Below are 21116 nucleotides of genomic sequence, written 5' to 3'. Positions count from 1 at the left end.
TCTTCTGCTTCCTTACTATTGATGAGCGCCATGACGTACGCAAAAATAGGTCATGACAAGTGCCCATTTTGGTTTCTTTGAGTACATTTTTGTCATATTTTAGGTTTAAAAAAACATACTAAATTTATGAAGGTGGAATTGATGTATTATAGCAGTGGTGTCAAAACATATGGCCCATGGCCCACTAGTGGGTCCAATCCGTTCCGCCTGACAGGCACCTCTTAGCTAATTCACAAGGGTTAAAATCCTCCGTTGTAATGACGGAAATCCGTGAGCAAGGGGGCGCTAGAGGTGAATCACAAGATTGACACAGATCAGCATTAGTGATTCTCACAGTTTTTGTTGAACCCTACGGAACCCCTAAAGGGACAAATTTAAGCAATCTGCTGCACACCAGAAACTGTCTGGTGCATAAATATTAGCATTACATAGCATTTAAGATAGCAGACTTTTGCAATCCAAGTTAGCCAATTATTGTAAACATTAGCATTACATAGCATTTAAGATTGCGGACATAATTTTGCTAAGCAAGTTAGCTAATGGCGTACCGCACGCAAATGCACTTTTGCTCATTAATATTCACGATGTTAGCACCTGTTGCTAGGCGGGTCAACCTCCCGTTTGTACCTAATAGTAAATGCATGGAAATAGTGTACGGACGAGATGTTTACTGAGCTAAACCTACTAATTCTGTCCGAAAATGATGTCCCTGGTGCCAAATTCAATAGTAAAGATGTGGACGAACATACAAACGTTTAGTTAAAGAGATGGCTAGAGTGTCGAGGGCTGAAAAAGACGGGAAAAAGAGCAGACCTGATCCAGAGGTCGTTTCTAGAAGTTCCATGGCAGCAGTGTTTGATCGGCATGTTCTTTTTTGAAAGATTACCGGAGAAAACAAGCAGAAATAATATGAATTGTATGCGAGGGTGTGTCTGTAATGACCCACTTACGAGTTACGATGGCGATGCCATGGTCTAAAAATAGCATTTGTGCGGTACGCAATTGCAACAATGCAACAGTTGTACTAATTGTAAAACAAAACTCCGCTAGCTTAAATGTTATATAATGCTAATGTTTACCAGATAGTTTCTGGTGCGCACTAAAAAACAATTTAAATTTGTTTTATTTCTGTCGGTGTCACTTTAGCGGCTCCGTAGAATCCTGACTTGTCATGTTTTTTTGTGTATTAAAAGGTTTGTTGTGCTCAATTCAAACAAAAAACATCACAAAAAAAGGGGGAAAAAAACCAAAACTAAAAAAAACAAACAAAACCATAGAAAACCTCCCAAAAAGTAAAAAAAAAATATATATATATATATATGTGGAAAATGCATAAACTGCCCTTTAAGCGCAGAAAACGTGAAAAAAAAACAGTCCAAAAAAACCAAAAGACCAAAAGACACCAACCTGAAAAAAAAAACACTACACTGCGAAAACAGTTTAAAAAAAAAAAAAAAAAAAAAAAAATTGGAAAGACACAACTGCAAAAAAAAAAAACAGTAAACTGTAAAAACAATTAGGCAAAATGCAAAAAAAAAAAAACCCTAAAAAATACCCACAAAAAAGACACAACTGCTAAAACAAACAAACCAAAAAAACCAGTAAACTGTAAAAACAATTTGGCCAAATGCAAAAAAAAAAAACTGTCAGAAATACCCACAAAAAAGACACCAACTGCAAAAAAGAAAAGAAAAAAAAAACAGTAAACTGTAAAAACAATTTGGCAAAATGCAAAAAAAAAAAACCTGTCAGAAATACCCACAAAAAAGACACCAACTGCAAAAAAGAAAAGAAAAAAAAAAAACAGTAAACTGTAAAAACAATTTGGCAAAATGCAAAAAAAAACTGTCAAAAATACCCACAAAAAAAGACACCAACTGCAAAAAAAAAAAAAAAACTATAAACTGCGAAAAGTTAAATAAAAACTTACAAAAAATGAAAAGGCACCAACTGCAAAAAAAAAAAGAAAAAAAACCGGTAAACTGTGAAAACAATTTGGCAAAATGCAAAAACATCCCACAAAAAAAAAAAATTGATACTTGATAGTTTAAAAAGTAAGAGGGGGAATCCAAATTCTTAATGGTTTTATTGTCCTTGATAAACTATTTTAATGTGTTGTTTTTAAATTAAAATGTACTATTTATATATTTAAAATTTTAAAAAATTATGATTGTCCCTAGTGTCACACTATCCACTCTGCAGTGCTATTGTGATCATAACGTGTCCACTCTCTCAAAGCTATATATCAAATAAATTAATCATTTCAAAAGGTTTATTTGTAAAATGAAAAGATTTCTCATTCAATATCCAGTTATGTTAGATATAATGCTAGCAAATCTAGACAGATAGCTAACTTTAGCACAAAATGTCCCCTCTGTTAGTGTCCACTCTGTTATGTCCAATTAATTATTAAAAATGACTGCAAAATTACAAAATAAACACAATTAAATTATATGAAACCTAATATTAACATGTGCAAATTTACAGATTTTGGCTCATTAAGGGTACTCGACAACAAAACAAATTTATTTCGGCAAAGAAAAATTGATTGCTGAATATGACCCGCGAATTAAACTGAATTTGTATTATCGTGACTAATTTGGCTCATTCAAAGAAGAAACTGCCCCCCAAAAATCCATTCTCGTGAATGTCACTGCATGTATGCAAATGAGCTACTTTGCATATATTAAGAGGCAGTTGAATCTAATCAGTCCAATGCAGCAGGCCGAGTCCGCGAATTGATTAAAAAAAACAAAAACAAAAAAAAACGAGTTTGTGAGTGAGTGAGTGAGAGTGGAGTAGGTTTGTATTGCTTTGCAGCACGCGCAGCCGTCTGCGGATTAAAGCAGATTAACATAATCTTGGCAGGCCACAAATCCGAGGTGCTCCGCTCTCCTCGTCCTTTACTGAATTGTTGTCAAGTGGCTTTTATGGCAACATGCAGAGCTCGTATTTCAAGTTTATACTCATAATTCAAAGCAAAAAAATTGTGGAAATGACATTTTGTATCTGGAAATACTCAACGTTCGGCACACCTGCACAAACATGAAATGTGCTGATGCAATCACGAGCGTCGTATTACGCTTCGGTTCCGTCCCGGATGGAACCCGACGCCGTTTGGTCACAGGCCACATTCTTTCGACGCGAGGACGCAGCTGCTTTACATTCTTGACAGGAGACGCTTGGAAAAATAGATTCGTAAAATGGCTTTTGTTACATTCATGTTTTTTCCAAAATGGTTGAAATTAAATGCTCATGCACGATAGTTCACTGCTAGTCTCTTCCAGTTTAAATAAATTGGCTAGCACTGTCTTTGGCAGGCAATGAGATAATTTTCCGACAATAATTTAGGGCTGCGGCTATCGAATATTTTAGTAATCGAGTAATCAGATAAAACTTTTTTTTTAGGTAAAGAGCAATTATAGATATACAATGGGGCAAATAAGTATTTAGTCTACCACTAATTGTGCAAGTTCTCTCACTTGAAAATATGAGAGGGGCCTGTAATTGTCAACATGGGTAAACCTCAACCATGAGAGACAGAATGCGGGGGAAAAAAATCACATTGTTTGATTTTTAAAGAATTTATTTGCAAATCATGGTGGAAAATAAGTATTTGGTCAATAGCAAAAGTATCTCGATACTTTGTTATGTACTCTTCGTTGGCAATAACGGAGGCCAAACGTTTTCTGTAACTCTTCACAAGCTTTTCACATACTGTTGCTGGTATTTTGGCCCATTCCACCATGCATCCACCATGTTATGGTCAGATGAAACCAAAATAGAACTTTTTGGTAGAAACACAGGTTCTCGTGTTTGAGAGAGAAAGAATACTGAATTGCATCCAAAGAACACCATACCCACTGTGAAGCATGGGGGTGGAAACATGCTTTGGGGCTGTTTTTCTGCAAAGGGACCAGGACGACTGATCTGTGTAAAGGAAAGAATGAATGGGGCCATGTATTGAGATATTCTGATTGAAAATCTCCTTCCATCAGCAAGGGCATTGAAAATGAGACGTGGCTGGGTCTTTCAGCATGACAATGATCCCAAACACACAGCCAGGGCAACAAGGGAGTGGCTTCGTAAGAAGCATTTCAAGGTCCTGGAGTGGCCTAGCCAGTCTCCAGATCTCAACCCCATAGAAATTCTGTGGAGGGAGTTGAAAGTCCGTGTTGCCCAACCACAGCCCCAAAACATCACTGCTTTAGAGGAGATATGCATTGAGGAATGGGCCAAAATACCAGCAACAGTGTGTGAAAAGCTTGTGAAGAGTTACAGAAAACGTTTGGCCTCCGTTATTGCCAACAAAGGTTACATATCAAAGTATTGAGATGAACTTTTGGTATTGACCAAATACTTATTTTCCACCATGATTTGTAAATAAATTCTTTAAAAATCAAACAATGTGATTTTCTGGGTTTTTTTTTTCACATTGTCTCTTATGGTTGTGGTTTACCCATGTTGACAATTACAGGCCTCTCTAATATTTTCAAGTGGGAGAACTTGCACAAGTAGTGGTTGACTAAATACTTATTTGCCCCACTGTACATATGCGTCAATTGAGTCCAAGTACATTGGCATATAAAGAACTGGCATACATGGCCGTGAATGGCAGCGGTGTACTTGGGTGTCAATACAAAGTAAATGCCATTGGAAATTAATGGGAAATTTGGACATCCATATCCGTCAATGGCATCGACTTTGACATATGCGGCAATGGAAGCCAAGTACATTCCAGTACATATCAATAGAATCGACATACATGGCCGTCAATGGCATCAATTCAATGTAAATGCCATACGAAATGAATGGGAAATTTGGACTACCATGGCCGTCAATGGCATCAACTTACATATACGTCAATGGAATCGACATACATGGCCGTCAATGGCATCAATGCAATGTAAACGACATTGGAAATGAATGGGAAATTTGGACGTACATGACTTCAATGGCATCGACTAACATATGCGTCGATGGAATCCAAGTGCATTGGCATCAATAGAATCGACATAAATGGCAGTCAGTGGCATCAATGCAATTAAATTCCATTGGAAGTGATTGTGAAATTTGTAATGTATAGCATATTACAGTGTAATTACCATTTTTGCTTTTTTTTTTTAAACGAATTATCATTATTTATAACTATTTTATTAATCGATATATTATTTCTCCATAGATTTTTTTTCCCTATTCATTTATAAATAAATGTAATTTTATTCTGACGGAACAATTTTTACATTTTCAACCAAATTTTATACAAAATATTTCCAAACTTTTTTTTTTGTAAACGTCAGTTTATTTATAAGCAGCTTCAAATGCATTCATAAAACAAAATATAAAAAAGTATTTTTATAAATAGTTCCTTTTCTAGTACTTATTATTTTTTTACTTAAAAAAGTGTTTCATGGCAGTCTCGTTAGACCACACCTACAATGGTCCACCACGTCCGCGCCACGACAGTCTCTGACAGCAAGCCCATGCACACGGCCCAAAACGCCAAACTCCTTCTGCAGTTCAGGATCACTGTCGGACAAGCAACCGGATAGAAAAAAAAACTCATTCAACAACACTATTTTCTCCCAAAAACACACCGGGCCGACTCGTCACCCACCTCGAACGGCCTGCGTATTGGACGTCAGCACGAAGAGTTTAATGAACGCCAGGCAGAGCGGCAAGTAGTCGTGCTTCCAGATGACGGCGGGCACCAGCAGGACTTTGCCGTAGCGGGACAGCAGCAGAGCCCGCAGGAGACTGTGGAGAGCCACGCCCCCTTGTTCATAACCGCGGAGACGGGACGCCACCATTGACGCCCGTAGGCAAACCAGCACGCCGCAGCAGAACGCCGTCAACTCTGGGGATAAACAAATTATTTTGACTGAGAAGGGCGTATGAATGAATCTCTGAGACTATTCCAAGTTAATATCATTGTCATTATGGCTCACTATTTTTGACCCAAAAACAGGAATGATACAAATTGACCAAAATCAAGAGGAAGTGACCTCAAATGAACTCAGAAACGCCCCAAAATCAACAAAAAGTGACTCGAAATGTCCCAAAATCATCAGGAAATGACCTGAAATGCCCCCAGAACCAACCGAAAGTGATACAAATTGCCCAAAATCAACAAAAATAGACTCGAAATGTCCCAAAATCAACAGGAAATTACCTAAAATGCCCCCAGAACCAACCCAAAGTGATGCAAATTGCCCAAAATCAACAGGAAATGACCTAAAATTAACAGAAAGTAACTCAAAAATGCCCCAAAATCAACAGGAAATGACCTGAAATGCCCCCAGAACCAACCCAAAGTGATGAAAATTGCCCAAAATCAACAAAAAGTGACTCGAAATGTCCCAAAATCAAAAGGAAATTACCTGAAATGCCCCCGGAACCAACCCAAAGTGATGCAAATTGCTCAAAATCAACAAAAAGTGACTCGAAATGTCCCAAAATCGACAGGAAATGACCTGAAATGCCCCCAGAACCAACCCAAAGTGATGCAAATTGCCCAAAATCAACAGGAAACGACCGAGAATTAACAGAAAGTAACTCAGAAATGGCCCAAAATCAACAAGAAGTGACTCGACATGTCCCAAAATCAACAGGAAATTACCTGAAATGCCCCCAGAACCAACCCAGTGATTCAAATTGCCCAAAATCGACAAAAAACGACTCGAAATGTCCCAAAATCAACAGGAAATTACCTGAAATGCCCCCAGAACCAACCCAAAGTGATGCAAATTGCCCAAAATCAACAGGAAGTGACCTAAAATTGACAGAAAGTAACTCAGAAATGCCCTAAAATCAACAAAAACTGACTCGAACTGCCCCACAATCAACAGGAAATGACCTGAAATGCCTCAAAATCAACAGAAAGTGATGCAAATTGCCCAAAATCAACAAAAAATGACCTAATATCAACAGGAAGTAAATTGGAAATGCCCCAAAATCAAAAGAAAGTGACCTAAAATGAACCCATTGATGCCTGAATTTACATGACAAAATATAAAACATTGAAGTATTTTTTTAAAAAGGGAAATTAAAGTTAAAATGTAAAATACAGGTAAATGCGAAAATCCTAAAATAAAATAAAAAACATTTTAAAAAAATAAAAGTAATTCTAGAAAAAAATTAAATATTTTAAAAATGAATAATAAATTATTTACAGGTAAATAAAAAATGTTTTTAAAATTTGTGTTATTCTTCCAAAAAAAAAAAACAATTCTATTTTTTAATCATATTTGGATTTATTTTTAATTCAGGATTTTTATTTTTTCATGTATTTCTCAATTTAATTTTCAAAATGTTTATTAATATTTTCAATAATTATTATTTTCATGTATATGTATGTATTCCCACAACACTTTTGTTGTTGTTGTTGTTGTTGTGAGATGGAAATTTTGCATCAAGGGGTTTATAGGAAGTGACCCGGAAATGCCAGAAAATCAACAGGAAGTGACCCGAAATCCGTACGAAAGCATTTTCACGCAATTTCCTACACGAGTCATCACGTTTCTTCCTCACTTCATTCCAATTATCTTACCCAGCGCGGCTGACGTCACCAAACCATAGAACTCCCACTCCTTAGTGCACCTGATGATGTCGGCGGGGTCACCAGTGGGCTCCGAGCCGCGCTGAAGCGACCACCTCAGGTAGGCCTCGCACAGCAGGCAGAACATGCAAAGCTTCCAGTGGATCTGGAAAGAAAACACACTTCTATTTAGGAATTTTCTCATTTGGGTTTTTCCTTGCATTGACGTACGTCCAAGCTGGTGTTGAACAAAATGTGCCGGAAAGCCTGCGTCTTGCACAAAATGGCGTCGATCAAGATGATGACGGGGTCGTACTCGATGTACTTGTCCACTGGCTTCTGGCAGGATCCCTAAAGATAGGTAGGACCCCAGTTATAAATTGGTTTATATTGTTTCATGCTTTGAAATGAGTGTCTTGTGTTCATTGGCGCCCTCTTGTGGTGGAGACGTCTGAGAACGGTTCACATTTCCTGTCATTGTGCTGTGTTTCAAGCAAATTTAGATTTTTAAAATCCCAATTCATAAAAAAAACTACTTTTATGATGTAATAACATAAGAAAATGAATGAAAAACAGTAAAAACGTGCTTAATATTACATATATGTATTTTGCTTGAGGATTTTCGTTTGTTTCATCACCATTACGACAATGACAAGCTAAATAACTGATTATTTAGAGGATGTTACATTGTCACTCACACATAATGTGATCTTTAGGATCCCGTTTCTGTAATCTCGGTGTAATTCCGTTGCTTTTTCGTTACATTCGATGCATCTAAAACTCGCTTCCGCCATTATTTATAATGAGCATGACAACCCGGAAGTAAACGCGTTCCGCGAGGAGTTTTCTCCCAAAACAAAAGAAGCAACTTGTCTAGCCTCGTTTTTTCGAGTTGAAATCATTTCTTTGGTATCACTCACCCAAACTAAAGTTACAGTCGAAACTTTTTTTTGGATTGTTCAAACTCTAAAATCCTCCGTTAGCCCTTCATGCATGTTAAGCAGCTGTTACTCTGAAAACTACTAGCGGAAACAACGCGAGCTTTTTAGTTTCGAGTTATTGGTTGTTGTTGTTTTCGTATCTTTTCTATAACTATGTGAAATAATTGAATCATACCTGTTAACAATGTTTATTTATGTAACTAAAATTCATTTTTAAAATAAAAGAGTCAGAGTTAACGCTCATATTCATGAATACATTTAATTATGGTAACCGTGCATTAACTCATTGTGAGGTATTATAGATTAATATTTAGTACACAATTGCAGTACACTTACAGTATATTCAAATAAATGGGCGCTAAATACTATTTTTTTAATTAATTATTTTACAGAATGTGATTAATCTCCATCTCATGGGTCATTATTTACACCACACATTAACATACTGGCTGCCATTGACGGCGATAGATAGACTGCCAACCCTCCAAGCTCAAATGGATTAGACTTTTATCATTGTCAATGGCAGTCAATGAGTTAATAAAAAATATTATTTCATAAAATTAGAACTGTACATATACAATAAAAGTGCGCGAATGACAACTTTTGAATTCATTATGATGCAAAATGCGATTAATCGCGATCAGAATGTCTAACCATTGCCTAGTCCTAATTTAAATTATATAAATTCTGTCAATATATTTGTATGACTGCAATTATTGTCTAATTTTTGTATTGTTGTTTTGATGTTCAATATTAATAATAAAGTTGAACAGCAGATGGCATCAGAGGACTTGCGAAAAACAATCATGCATTTAGCCTGTTTCAGAAAATAACGATTACATAGATGAATTTTTTACGTGTAGATTTTTCCGATAAACTCACTTTTAGTAACAATGAAAATACCGAATGTGCTAATTATTAAAAAAAAAAAAAAAAAAGTCAATAAAGCATTGGCTGCCATTGACAGCAATAGACGTCTAATCCATTCTGACTGGGAGAAACGCTGCCATCCTTCCAAGTAAGAATGGATTGGTCGACTATAGCTGTCAATGTTAAATGTGTGTTATGAATGAATAAAAACGACAGTTATTTTCAGAGAAGGGCGGGGTGCAGTAGACCAGGGCTTTAATGCAATTAAGGACAAAAGGACTGTCCAACAAAGCCGTCACGGCTGGTTGCATGCGTGACACTGACAGAGAGGAAATGCTCGTAAGATGTGTAGAGGAACTACACCAAACATATTTTTAGATTGGGCATCTCTCGCCGTCAATGGCTGTCCAAGAGTTTGTATGATCCCTGTTTTTTGTTTGTTTGTTTGTGTGTTGTGATGTTATTATGAATAGCTACGCTAAGGTAATTTTGACGCTTTTCTACCAAAATAATGGGTTTGAAAAGTCACTTTTTTATCAAGCTAAAATTCCATATATTTTTTTAAATGAACAAATCAATGAATGAATAAAACAAGATTTTTTTTTCTGTCAAAATTCCACAAAAGTTTTTTTTTTTGTTTGTTTGTTTAAATGTAAAAACGTGATACTGTAGCTAGCATGCAAAAATTTGGTAATGCTTATGTTAAAAACGTTATAACTATCATGTAAAACCTTAATAATTATCATGTGTAAATGTGATGATTAGCATGTATTGCAGTGATAACAATGTAAAAACCTGATAACTGTCATGTAAAAACGTCAATAACTATCATGTAAATTTTGATAATTATCATTTAAAAACGTGCTAGCAATCATGTAAAAACCTGATAACTATCTTTTAGAAACGTAATTAACTATCATGATAATACCTGATAATTCTCATGTTTTTTTTTAATGTAAAAACCTGATTAGTATCATGCAAAAAAGTGATCATTAGCATGTAAAAACGTGCTAGCGATCATGTAAAAACCTGATCGTTCTCGTGTTTTTTTTTTGGTGTGTGTGTAAAAACGTGATAATTAGCAAGTAAAAACGTGCTACCATTCATGTAAAAACCTGATAACTATCATGTAAAAACTAAAGTATGTCAAATAATGTCATAACATGATAATTATCATTTGAAAACGTAATTAACTATCTTGTTAAAATCTGTTCATCCTCATGTTTTTTCATGTAAAAACGTGATCAATATCATGTAAAAACGTGATAATTAGCATGTAAAAACGTGCTAGCAATCATGTAAAAACCTGATAACTATCATTTAAAAACGTAATTAACTATCATGATAATACCTGATAATTCTCATGTTTTTTTTTCATGTAAAAACGGGATCAGTATCATGTAAAAACGTGATCATTAGCATGTAAAAACGTGCTGCCAATCATGTAAAAACCTGATAACCATCATATAAAAACGTACTTAACTATCATGTAAGAAGCTAATTGTTCTGATATTTTTTAATGTAAAAACGTGATAAGTATTGTGTAAAAACATGATAACTAGCACGTATAAACGTGCAAGCAATCATGTAAGAACCTGATAACTATCATGTAAAAACATAATTATATCAAGTAATGTCAAAACTATATATAATCGCCATGTTTTTTTATGTTAAAATGTAATAACGATCATGTAAAACATGATAAGTGTCGTGTAAAAACATGATAATTAGCATGTAAAAACCTGAGAACTATCATGTAAAAGCATAATTAACTAGCATGTAAACAAATCTAATGTTTTGTAAAGTAAAAACATGATAATTAGCACGTAAAAACATCCTAAAAATCATATTTAAAAAACCCAATAACGATCATGTAAAAACCTAATTAACTATCATGTAAAAACCTCATAATTCTCATGTTTTTAATGAGAAAAACGTTCTAGCAATCATGTAAAAGTCTGATAACAATCATGTAAAAACGTAATTATGCCAAATAATGTCAAAACGTGATAAAAATGTTTTTTAAATGCTAAAATGTAAAAACTATCATGTAAAAACGTGATAATTAACATGTAAAAACCTAAAAGGTAATTAACAATAAAGTCAAAACCTAACATGTTTCTTTTTAAATGTAAAAACGTGATAACTGTATATAAAAAAATCATAATCGTCATGCAAAAATGCAATAACTATCATATAAAACCTTTATAGTTAGCATGTAAGAAATGTGATTATTAGCATGTTAAAAAAGTGCTAGCAATCATGTGAAAACCTGATAAATGACATGTAGAACATGATAATTATCATGCAAAAACGTGATAATTATCATGTAAACTTGATAACTGCTTATTAAAAAAATGACAATGAAATAGATATTTAAAAAAACAAAACATGTAATTATCAATCATATAAAAACGTGATAATCATGCTTTTTTAAATGTAAAAACCTGATAACTGTCATGTAAAAACATGATCATTATTATGCAAAAACACGATAACGATCATGTAAAGTTAATAACTACCTTTTAAAAATATGAAACTGAGACATCGAAAGTACTTCGCGCCACTTTGCTAGCTAAAAAATATGACCATAAACCCACTTACGTCATCATTTTTACCCGATAGTTTCACTATCGGGTAAAAACATGACAATTATCATGTAAAAACATGACAATTAGCATGTTTTTACATGATACTATCATGTAAAAACATGATACTGGACTTTATTTTTGTATGGCTGGCAACAATACGCTTCCGTAACATTCCAATTTTTTTCCCCCCAGTCTTTCTCAGTGGTGGTCCATCCGAACCATGACCCAATTCCTGGAGCCAATGAAAAAAAAGTCTCCTGATCCAATACGGATCTGGTCGCCGCCCACCTGCCCGCATACTAATAGGGCCCTCTAATAAGAGCGTGGCGAAGGGGGGGCCACGCTTCTTGTCAGAACTTCAGCCTGCTCATCGCTCACGAAACCTTCAAGATGGTGGACGCCTTCTGTGCTACTTGGAAGCTGGTGGACAGTGAAAACTTTGATGAGTACATGAAAGCTCTCGGTCAGTACTTCTCACTCTAGTCATAGTTGTCTTGCCAGCGTGCAAATACTACTTTTATGGGGTATTTGTTTCTAAATAGAGACTGAAATTTAGCTTCGCTTAGGCCAATTTATATTTGGGTGTACTTAATACGGCATGAATTCCTCCCTCCCCCTCTGTATAAAAACTTGAGTGCCTTAATTCACATCAACGGTTATCCAGTGCCTCGTCGTTGGCTGTGAGTGTGCGCGCTTTAGAGAGAACAGAAGAAGAGCAGGGATAGAGGGGGGAAAAAGAGGGTGAAGTGGTCTGTTTAGAGTGCCTTGTTGTCTTAAATCATGTAGTTGTATTTTTTTCCCCTCCCCTCCCCTTTTTTTTAATTTATTTATTTATTTTTTTTTTTTAGAATAAAGTTGTTTTAGTTGTTTACTAAGTCTTATTTAATAAAATATTATTAAGTTGTTTAGTTTTTGTTTTGATTTTGTTCCCCATTTTTCTTCTTTTTCTTGATTTCTTTAAAGTAATTTGAAAAAATATATATTTGTAAGTGCAGTACAGTGGAAGGTGTTATGTGTACATTTTATTTACTTATTTTTCCATTATCATTATTATTTTATTTGAGGGTAAAGTTCAACCATTTTTCAAAAGATATTTTTGGTAATTGATTTTTTTGTTGTTGTTGATTTTGTTACCAATTTTTCTCCATTTTGTTGATTTATTTAAACAAAAAAATATATAAAATATTTGTCAGTGCAGTACAGTGGAAAGTATAATGTGTACTTTTTATTATTTTGAAATGATTATTATTTTGAGAAAAAACTTCACAACTAGTTCATATTTAATAAAATATTTTATTTTGGATTTTTGCTTAGTTGTTTGTTTTTATTTTGTCCCACCCCTTTTTTTTCATTTCTTTAAAGCCAAAAAATATATAAAATATTTGTAAATGTAGTAGAGTGGGAGGTATAAGGTGTACTTTTTAAAAAAAAATTTTTTAAATTTATTTTATTTGAGAATAAAGTGGACGACTAAGTCATATTTAATAAGATATTTGTTTTTGTTAATAGTTTAGTTTTTTGTTTTGATTTTGTTCCCCATTTTTTTTCTTGATTTCTTTAAAGTTATTTATATATGTGTATGTATATATATATATATATATATATATATATATATATATATATATATATATATATATATTTGTAAGTGCAGTACTGTGGAAGGTATAATGTGTACTTTTTATTATTTTTATATTATTTTATTTTTGAGAAAGAATAGTCATATTTAATGAGATTATTATTTTATTTTTGTTAATTATTTGTTTTTCATTTTTCTTCTGTTTCTTTATTTTTTTCAAAGCAAAAAATTAAATAAAAAAAAAAACTATTTGTAAGTGCAGTACAGTGGAAGGTATAACGTGAACGTTTTTTTCAAATTATGAGAAAAAAAGTTTACAACTAAGTCATCTTTAACAAGATTTTTTTTGTGTGCTAATTGTTAAGATTTTATTTTGAGTTTGTTCCCCATTTTTCTTCTTTTTCTTGATTTCTTTAATTTATATATAATAAGTGTAGTACCGTGCAAGATTGTTATTTTATTCATGACAGTTTACAGAGTCACAAAATTTGGCAAAGTTGGTCAAATTGGCCCAATTAGGAGATTCATTTAGGTTTTGAATAAGGGGATGGCTGCACAGCCCAGTAGCGTCTCCTTTTTGTAGGACCCTCTTCAATGGGGTTTTTTCGCATAGGTGTGTGAATGTATTTTTAATTGCTAATTGTTTTGTTGCCTGTTTCTGTTGTTTTTGTTCCCCATTTTTTAACTTGACTTCTTTAAAGTAAAACATCAAAAATTGTCAGTGCAGTACAGTGGAAAGTTTAATGTTTACATTTTCTGCAATATTTCGATAAAAATAATATATATATATATTTGTATAGCATTTCACATAAAAATCCAAAAATACATATAAAATGATAAATAAAAATCACACTAAATCATCAAGAAACAGGAAAGATAATAAACAACAACAACAACAAAAAAATGAATAAAAAGCTAAAATCAAATATCTTGAAATCTGTAGTATTATATTAGTATATGAGCAGTTATGAATATGTTATGGTAAATGGTAGCGTTTTTAGCCCTGCTGTTATAATTACAACAAATATATTATTATGACCATGATATAATATATATAGATATATATGTGTTTATAAGCAAAAACTAACATTCCGTAACTTTCCAATGACCCAAATTATTTATATTTTTACATTTTTTTAAAAATTATATTTTATGAAATAAAAAAATTACGGTATATTTATCAAAAAGAAGGAATTTATGCTTATTAGTTTTTGAAAATAGTGCTGTAGTTTTTCATTATATAAGAATACAGTGAGATTTTAAAATGTAATGATAATAAAGTTCCATTTCTTCTAGACAAAATTATAATTTTATTAGATAGAAATATTCTGTTTATAAAATAATATCACTTTTCATATTACTTGATGCAACATAAACAACATAAAACAACATTTAAAAAAAAGTTTCCATTTGAAATCTAACAAGAAAAAAAAAACTTCTCTCATAAAATTCTCCGAAAATGTTTTTTTTCCCCCATAATTTTATTTCCAAATTTTAATTAGATGAAATTGAAAAGACGTTTTTGAGGAATCAGATTTTTTTTTTTTAATTATATTTTGGCTTCCTTGACACTAGTGAAAGTTTTTGAGGTGAGAGTTTGTTCATTTAAAAAATTTGAAATAATTTAACAAAATTGCATTTCAGATCGATTGTAACATGAAATCGGATGCCTTTGACAAAACTAGACGTCCAATCTATTTCAACTGGGAGGGGGCGAATGAACGTCCGTTCATTCGCCCCCCTCCCAGTCGAAATGGATTGGACTTCTACCGCCGTTAAAATATGATTATAAAAAAATTGACGCCATCTTCTCTCACGTAGGCGTGGGCTTCGCCACCCGACAAGTGGGCAACGTGACCAAGCCCACGGTGATCATCAGCCAGGACGGCGACAAGGTGAGCATCCGCACGCAGAGCACCTTCAAGAACACCGAGATCTCCTTCAAGCTGGGAGAGGAGTTCGACGAGACCACCGCCGATGACAGGAACTGCAAAGTGAGACCCCGTCTGACGCCGTTTTTCTGAAGTGCCCGTTTGGCTCTGACGGCGATTTGTCCCTCAGTCCACGGTGAGCATGGACGGAGACAAGCTAGTCCACGTGCAGAAGTGGGACGGCAAGGAGACCAAGTTTGTCAGGGAGATCAAGGACGGCAAGCTGGTGATGGTAAGCTCAACTTTTTGGAAGAGGTTCAGATCATAATTTAAGGACAACTAAGCTTATATCGCTTTTTGATGACTTTATATTTCTAAAAGTTTGCTGTTTAAGTTGTTTAATATTCTCATAGACCTCATAATGATAATGACCTGACACAACCCCAGACACTGCGCCACGCCTTCAAGTAGGGGGCCGTCCCACACTCCGCTTCAGTCGGTCGAAGTCATTCGCAGTTATTCACAAACAAATGCAGCGATCCCACCCTGGATTTAGATTGAAAATGTACAAAAGCTGTACCGCATACAATCAGGAAGGATTGTCTCAGGAGTGATTTGTTTGAGCATTCACGGTCATTATTATATTTTTCTTACCATCCATGCATGCATTTTGAAACGTTGTGAAAAAAATAAATGGGAGAAATTAGCCGCTACGGAATTGGCGTCACAGTTCGCAATATTTATAGGAAAAAAATGCTAACTGCATGTTTTTTTTTTGCTTTTAACCAAGAATCGAGACTGTTTTACGTCCATATCTATAAAGAATTCAGCGATTTAAGCATTTATTCACGAGAATTTTCAACGGAAAAAGCTCTTTGTGATGATAAGGCGTCGCTACAGTGGCACAAAGACTAGCAACACATTCGACATATTTACGTAAAATAAATGCTAACAGCCCGGTTCTTTGGTATTTTAACAAATAATCCTGACTGTTTTACGTACATATCTATAAAGAATTCAGGGATTTAAAAAAAAATTAACAAGAATTTTCAACGTAAAAAGCTCTTTGTGATAAGGTGGTGCTACAGTGGCTTAAAGACTAGCAGCACATTCGACATATTTATGTAAAATAAATGCTAACAGCCCGGTTCTTTGCTCTTTCAAACAAAGAATCGAGACTGTTTTACGTCCATACCTATAAAGAATTGAGGGATTTACGCATTTATTCACAAGAATTTTCAACGGAAAAAGCGTTTTGTTTTCATAAGGCGGTTGCAGCACATTCGACATATTTACGCAAAATAAATGCTAACAGCCCTGTTCTTTGCTCTTTTAACAAATAGTCGAGACTTTTACGTCCATATCTATAAAGAATTCAGGGATTTGAGCATTTATTCACAAGAATTTTCAATGTAAAAGCTCTTTGTGATAAGGCGGCGCTACAGTGGCTTAAAGACTAGCAGCACATTCGACATATATAGGTAAAATTAATGCTAACAGCCTGGTTGTTTGCCCTTTTAACAAAGAATTGAGTGTTTTACGTCCATATCTATAAAGAATTCAGGGATTTAAGCATTTATTCACAAGAATTTTCAACGGAAAAAGCTCTTTGTTTCCATAAGGTGGCCGCAGCACATTTACGTAAAATAAATGCTAACAGCCCGGTTCTTTGCTCTTTTAACAAAGAATCAAGACTGTTTTACGTCCATATCTATAAAGAATTCAGGGATTTCAGCATTTATTCACAAGAATTTTCAGCGTTAAAAGCTCTTTGTGATAAGGCGGCGCTACAGTGGCTTAAAGACTAGCAGCACATTCGACATATTTACGTAAAATAAATAGTACTGCTAGGTTCTTTGCTCTTTTAACAAAAAATCGAGACTGTTTTACGTCCATATATATGAAGAATTCAGGATTTCAGCATTTATTCACATTAATTTTCAACGGAAAAAGCTCTTTGTCTGTGTTTCCACTTGGTCAGCTTTGACGGCGATAGGCCCCCTATTAATCGGCCCCATGTCCCATCAATATCATTATGAAGTCAATGTTTGTCCCTTATTTTTCGTCGCCTGTAAGGCTTTGGGCTTTTGAAACAGGTCTCAAATTACTGTGGCATTTCTTTTGGTAAAAGACAATAAAAGTAAAGTAGAAGCAGTGAACTGACCAGGGACTGTTTCTCCGGTCCAGCCTCCTTCCTCTGGATAGCAGTCCTGCTGTTGCAGCCTCAAACTTTTTGTGCTCGTTCACATGTTTCAAATGTTTTATCAGGTTCGAGGTATTAAAACTGTCCGATTTAACTCCACCTCTTGAAACTTTCAGGTCACAAATCTTGCATTCAGCCATTGCACTCGACTGAGTTTATATGCTGAAATATTTCCAGACTGCCGACATTTTCCTCTCCTAGATTGTTTGTTTTTCCTCCATATGAAAAAGATGCCCCGGCATTGGTTAAGAGCGGCTATTGGCCCTCTCTCATTAGTCTGGAGCAGGTCAATAGCGATAGCTGGTTGGCATGCAAAGTGATCACGTGTGATAACAAAACACATAGTGTAGTGAGTGTCGGGAGAAAGAAGGCTGTGGTCAAGTGTTATAATACTGGACCAGTAAATGGTATCGGCACCCTATTTGTTGGCACTCGTCGATACCGATAGCACCATTTTAGTGCCGGATCGCCCCGCCCCCCCCTCCGATACTGGTATCTTTAATTTTTGACCATAGATTTTCCATTAAAGCTCACTGAAATTCAGCTGGGACCCTCCATGCCATTGACGGCCATGTAACTCCATGCCCCCAAATGAACAGAAAGGCAATAACTCCATACATTATCGTATTGATTATTGTCAACCTTGCAGGATGTATTTGTGGGATATATACTGTATTTAATATGATGACACACCTCTACAACATCGCGTGGACATCGGGGACAGTGCCTCTGGATTGGCAAACCAGGGTGGTGGTCCCCCTTTTTCAGAAGGGGGACCGGAATGTGTGTTCCTATTATAGAGGAATCACCCTCCCCAGTAAAGTCTATTCAGGGGTGCTGGAGAGGAGGGTCCGTCGGGAAGTCGAATTTCGGATTCGGGAGGAACAGTGTGGTTTTTGTCCCAGCCGAGGAACAGTGGACCAGCTCTACACCCCTCGGCATGGTCCTCGAGGGTGCATGGGAGTTCGCTCAACCAGTCGACATGTGTTATGTGGATTTGGAGGGCGCTCCGGGGGTATGGGCTACTGAGCGCCTTGGTAATGTCTGTTCGGTCTTTGTACGACCTGTGTCAGAGTTTGATCCCCATTGCCGCCAGTAAGTTGAATTCTTTCCTAGTGAGGGTTGGACTCCAGCAAGATCGCCGATTCTGTTTATAATTTTTATGGAGAGAATTTCTAGGTACAGCGAAAGCATTCATGGGGTCCAGTTTGGTGGCTTCAGCATTGCATTCCTGCTTTTTGCAGATGATGTGGTGCTGTTGGCTTCATCAAGCCGTGTCCTTCAACTCTCACTGGAGCGGTTCGTAGCTGAGTGCAAAACAGTTGGGTTGAAGATCAGCACCTCCAAAAAGAGACCATGGTCCTCAGTCGGAAAAGGGTTGCGTGCCCTCTCCGGGTCCGGGATGAGATTCTGCCCCAAATGGAGGAGTTCAAGTATCTAGGGTCTTGTTCACGAGTGAGGGTAGGAGGGAGCGGGAGATCGACAGACGGATCGGTGCAGCGTCTGCAGTGATGCGGACTCTGCACCGGTCCATAGTGGTGAAGAAGGAGCTGAGCCGAAAAGCGAAGCTCTCGATTTACCAGTCGATCTACGTTCTTACTAGTGCTGCAACGATTAATCGATTAACTCGAGTATTTGGTTAGAAAAAAAGTATTCGAATTAAATTTTATTGATTCGAGTATTCGATTAATTAAAGTGGCATTGTTATGGTTTATTTTGAAAGTGTTTGCATTTAGTTTTATTGATTAGGGTGGATACACTGCCCTCTGGTCTGCCTCATTTCACATGACTTAATCCAAATGCTCCCTGTTAAGACCAACGTAAGCTTTTTGTTTGAGCTAATGTATTTTTTAATGCATTCGTAATTCAGTTCATAGGCATGTTTTTTTTTGTGAGAATATGTGTCTGAACCATTTGTTAAGAGCATTGACAAAAAAAAGTTAGCATTTTATAGCATTTAAATAGCAAAAGTCCGCTAGCTTAAGTTAGCCAATTGTTCTTTTGTTGTACATAGATCCTCTTTTTTTTTTTTTTTTTAAATACCATTTAAGGTTCAGCTCAGGTATTTCAATTTTTCATGTTACTTATCCGATTACTCGATTATTCGAACTAACTAGTTCATCGATTAATCGACAACTAAAAAAATCGATAGCTGCAGCCCTAGTTCTTACCCTCACATATGGTCATGAGCTGTGGGTCCTGACCGAAAGAACAAGATCCCGGATACAAGCGGCCGACATGTGTTTCCTCCTAAGGGTGGCCAGGCTCTACCTTAGAGATGGGGTGAGAAGCTCGGTCATACGGGAGGGACTTGTCCACGTTGAGAGTAGCCAGTTGAGGTGGCTCGGGCATCTGGTTCAGATGCCTCCTGGACGCCTCTCTGGAGAGGTATTCCGGGCATCTCCCACCGGCGGGAGGCCTCGTGGACGACTCAGGACAGACTGGAGAGTCTCTCGGCTGCCTGGGAATGCCTTGAGGTCCCGCCGGAGGAGCTGGTTGAAGTGGCTGGGGAGAGGGAAATCTGGGCTTTCCTGCGAAAGCTGCTGCCCCAGCAACCCGACCCCGGATTAAGCGGTAGATGAAGGATGGATATTTAATATGAAGCGGAAGTGGTTACATTTTGGGGTAATGATGTCAAAGGTCACAGAGGTCAGAAAATGAATTTTGTGATAACTTGATTAGCCTTTTTAGCTCAAATTTGCAGGGGAGGTGATATGATGAGAATGGAAAGAGTGATGGCGTTCTGGGGCATGAGGGCAAAAGATCGAGTGGCCACTCCACCAAATATGCTTTGAATTTGGCTGCTTAGGTGGAAAGATGCTCTCTGAGTTTTGAATCCATCTTTTGGTGTAATAATACTATTCCAAGACCAAATTACCTACTCAAGTTTGACATTTTTAGTTCTTGATAATTAGAACTTACTCACTCTTGGAGAGAAAAAGTACTGTTTTTCACAATAAAAATTCTTAAGTCAATTGTGGTAAAAGTAAACTTGTCTCCTGCAGAACTTGACCTTCGAGGACATCCACGCTGTCCGCACCTACGAGAAGGCGTAGACATCTTCATCACTGTCGTCCTCCTCAAGCAGGCTGCACATGTTTGTTTTGTTTTTTAAAAAAGCAATTCTTTTTTTTTTTTTATATGGAAACATTTGTGACACACTGATTTGATTGTCTTTGCAAATTTGTGAAATAAAGCAAAGGAGAAATTTCAAGACTCTTTTTTTTTTTTTTCTGTATTTGTTTTGATGATTTATTCACCGTGGGTGGATCCCAAATGGCTGTTTTGTAATAGTTTCATTATAAATAATTAATATTTACTAATTTTATCACTATGCTTTCATAAACTATCGAATTTTTATTAGCTCAGTGGTTCTTAATGGTTTACTCTTAAAAAACATCTTTTAAGTACAGTAAAGACGTTTAAAAGTAGTATTTTGAAAGAAATACTGTACAGTAAACCGGTTGAACCAGTTCAGGGCGAGAGTTTTGGAAGTCACGTGACAAGTAGTTGCCCGCCAATCAGTT

The 21116-nt window shown here is 35.9% G+C and overlaps 2 protein-coding genes across 2 annotated transcripts; one reads left to right on the top strand and one right to left on the bottom strand.

Moving 5' to 3' along the window:
• Nucleotides 1-5301: 5301 nt before the first annotated feature.
• On the bottom strand, nucleotides 5302-8379 carry arv1 (ARV1 homolog, fatty acid homeostasis modulator). The gene is made up of 5 exons (XM_057823439.1): nucleotides 8236-8379; nucleotides 7769-7888; nucleotides 7550-7703; nucleotides 5618-5857; nucleotides 5302-5529 (listed from the first exon to the last, which is right to left on the bottom strand). The coding sequence occupies exons 1-5, from the start codon at nucleotides 8329-8331 to the stop codon at nucleotides 5423-5425; spliced, it is 717 nt and encodes a 238-aa protein (XP_057679422.1). The 5' UTR covers nucleotides 8332-8379; the 3' UTR covers nucleotides 5302-5422.
• A 3869-nt stretch (nucleotides 8380-12248) lies between these two features.
• Nucleotides 12249-20803, top strand: LOC130907914 (fatty acid-binding protein, brain). Its single transcript, XM_057823441.1, has 4 exons — nucleotides 12249-12402; nucleotides 15337-15509; nucleotides 15577-15678; nucleotides 20595-20803. Exons 1-4 carry the CDS (start codon nucleotides 12330-12332, stop codon nucleotides 20643-20645), a joined length of 399 nt encoding a protein of 132 aa, XP_057679424.1. The 5' UTR covers nucleotides 12249-12329; the 3' UTR covers nucleotides 20646-20803.
• Nucleotides 20804-21116: the final 313 nt, after the last annotated feature.

This window comes from Corythoichthys intestinalis, chromosome 19, assembly GCF_030265065.1.
Source record: "Corythoichthys intestinalis isolate RoL2023-P3 chromosome 19, ASM3026506v1, whole genome shotgun sequence".
Lineage (NCBI taxonomy): Eukaryota > Metazoa > Chordata > Actinopteri > Syngnathiformes > Syngnathidae > Corythoichthys > Corythoichthys intestinalis.
This window is presented reverse-complemented; position numbering and strand designations above follow the sequence as displayed.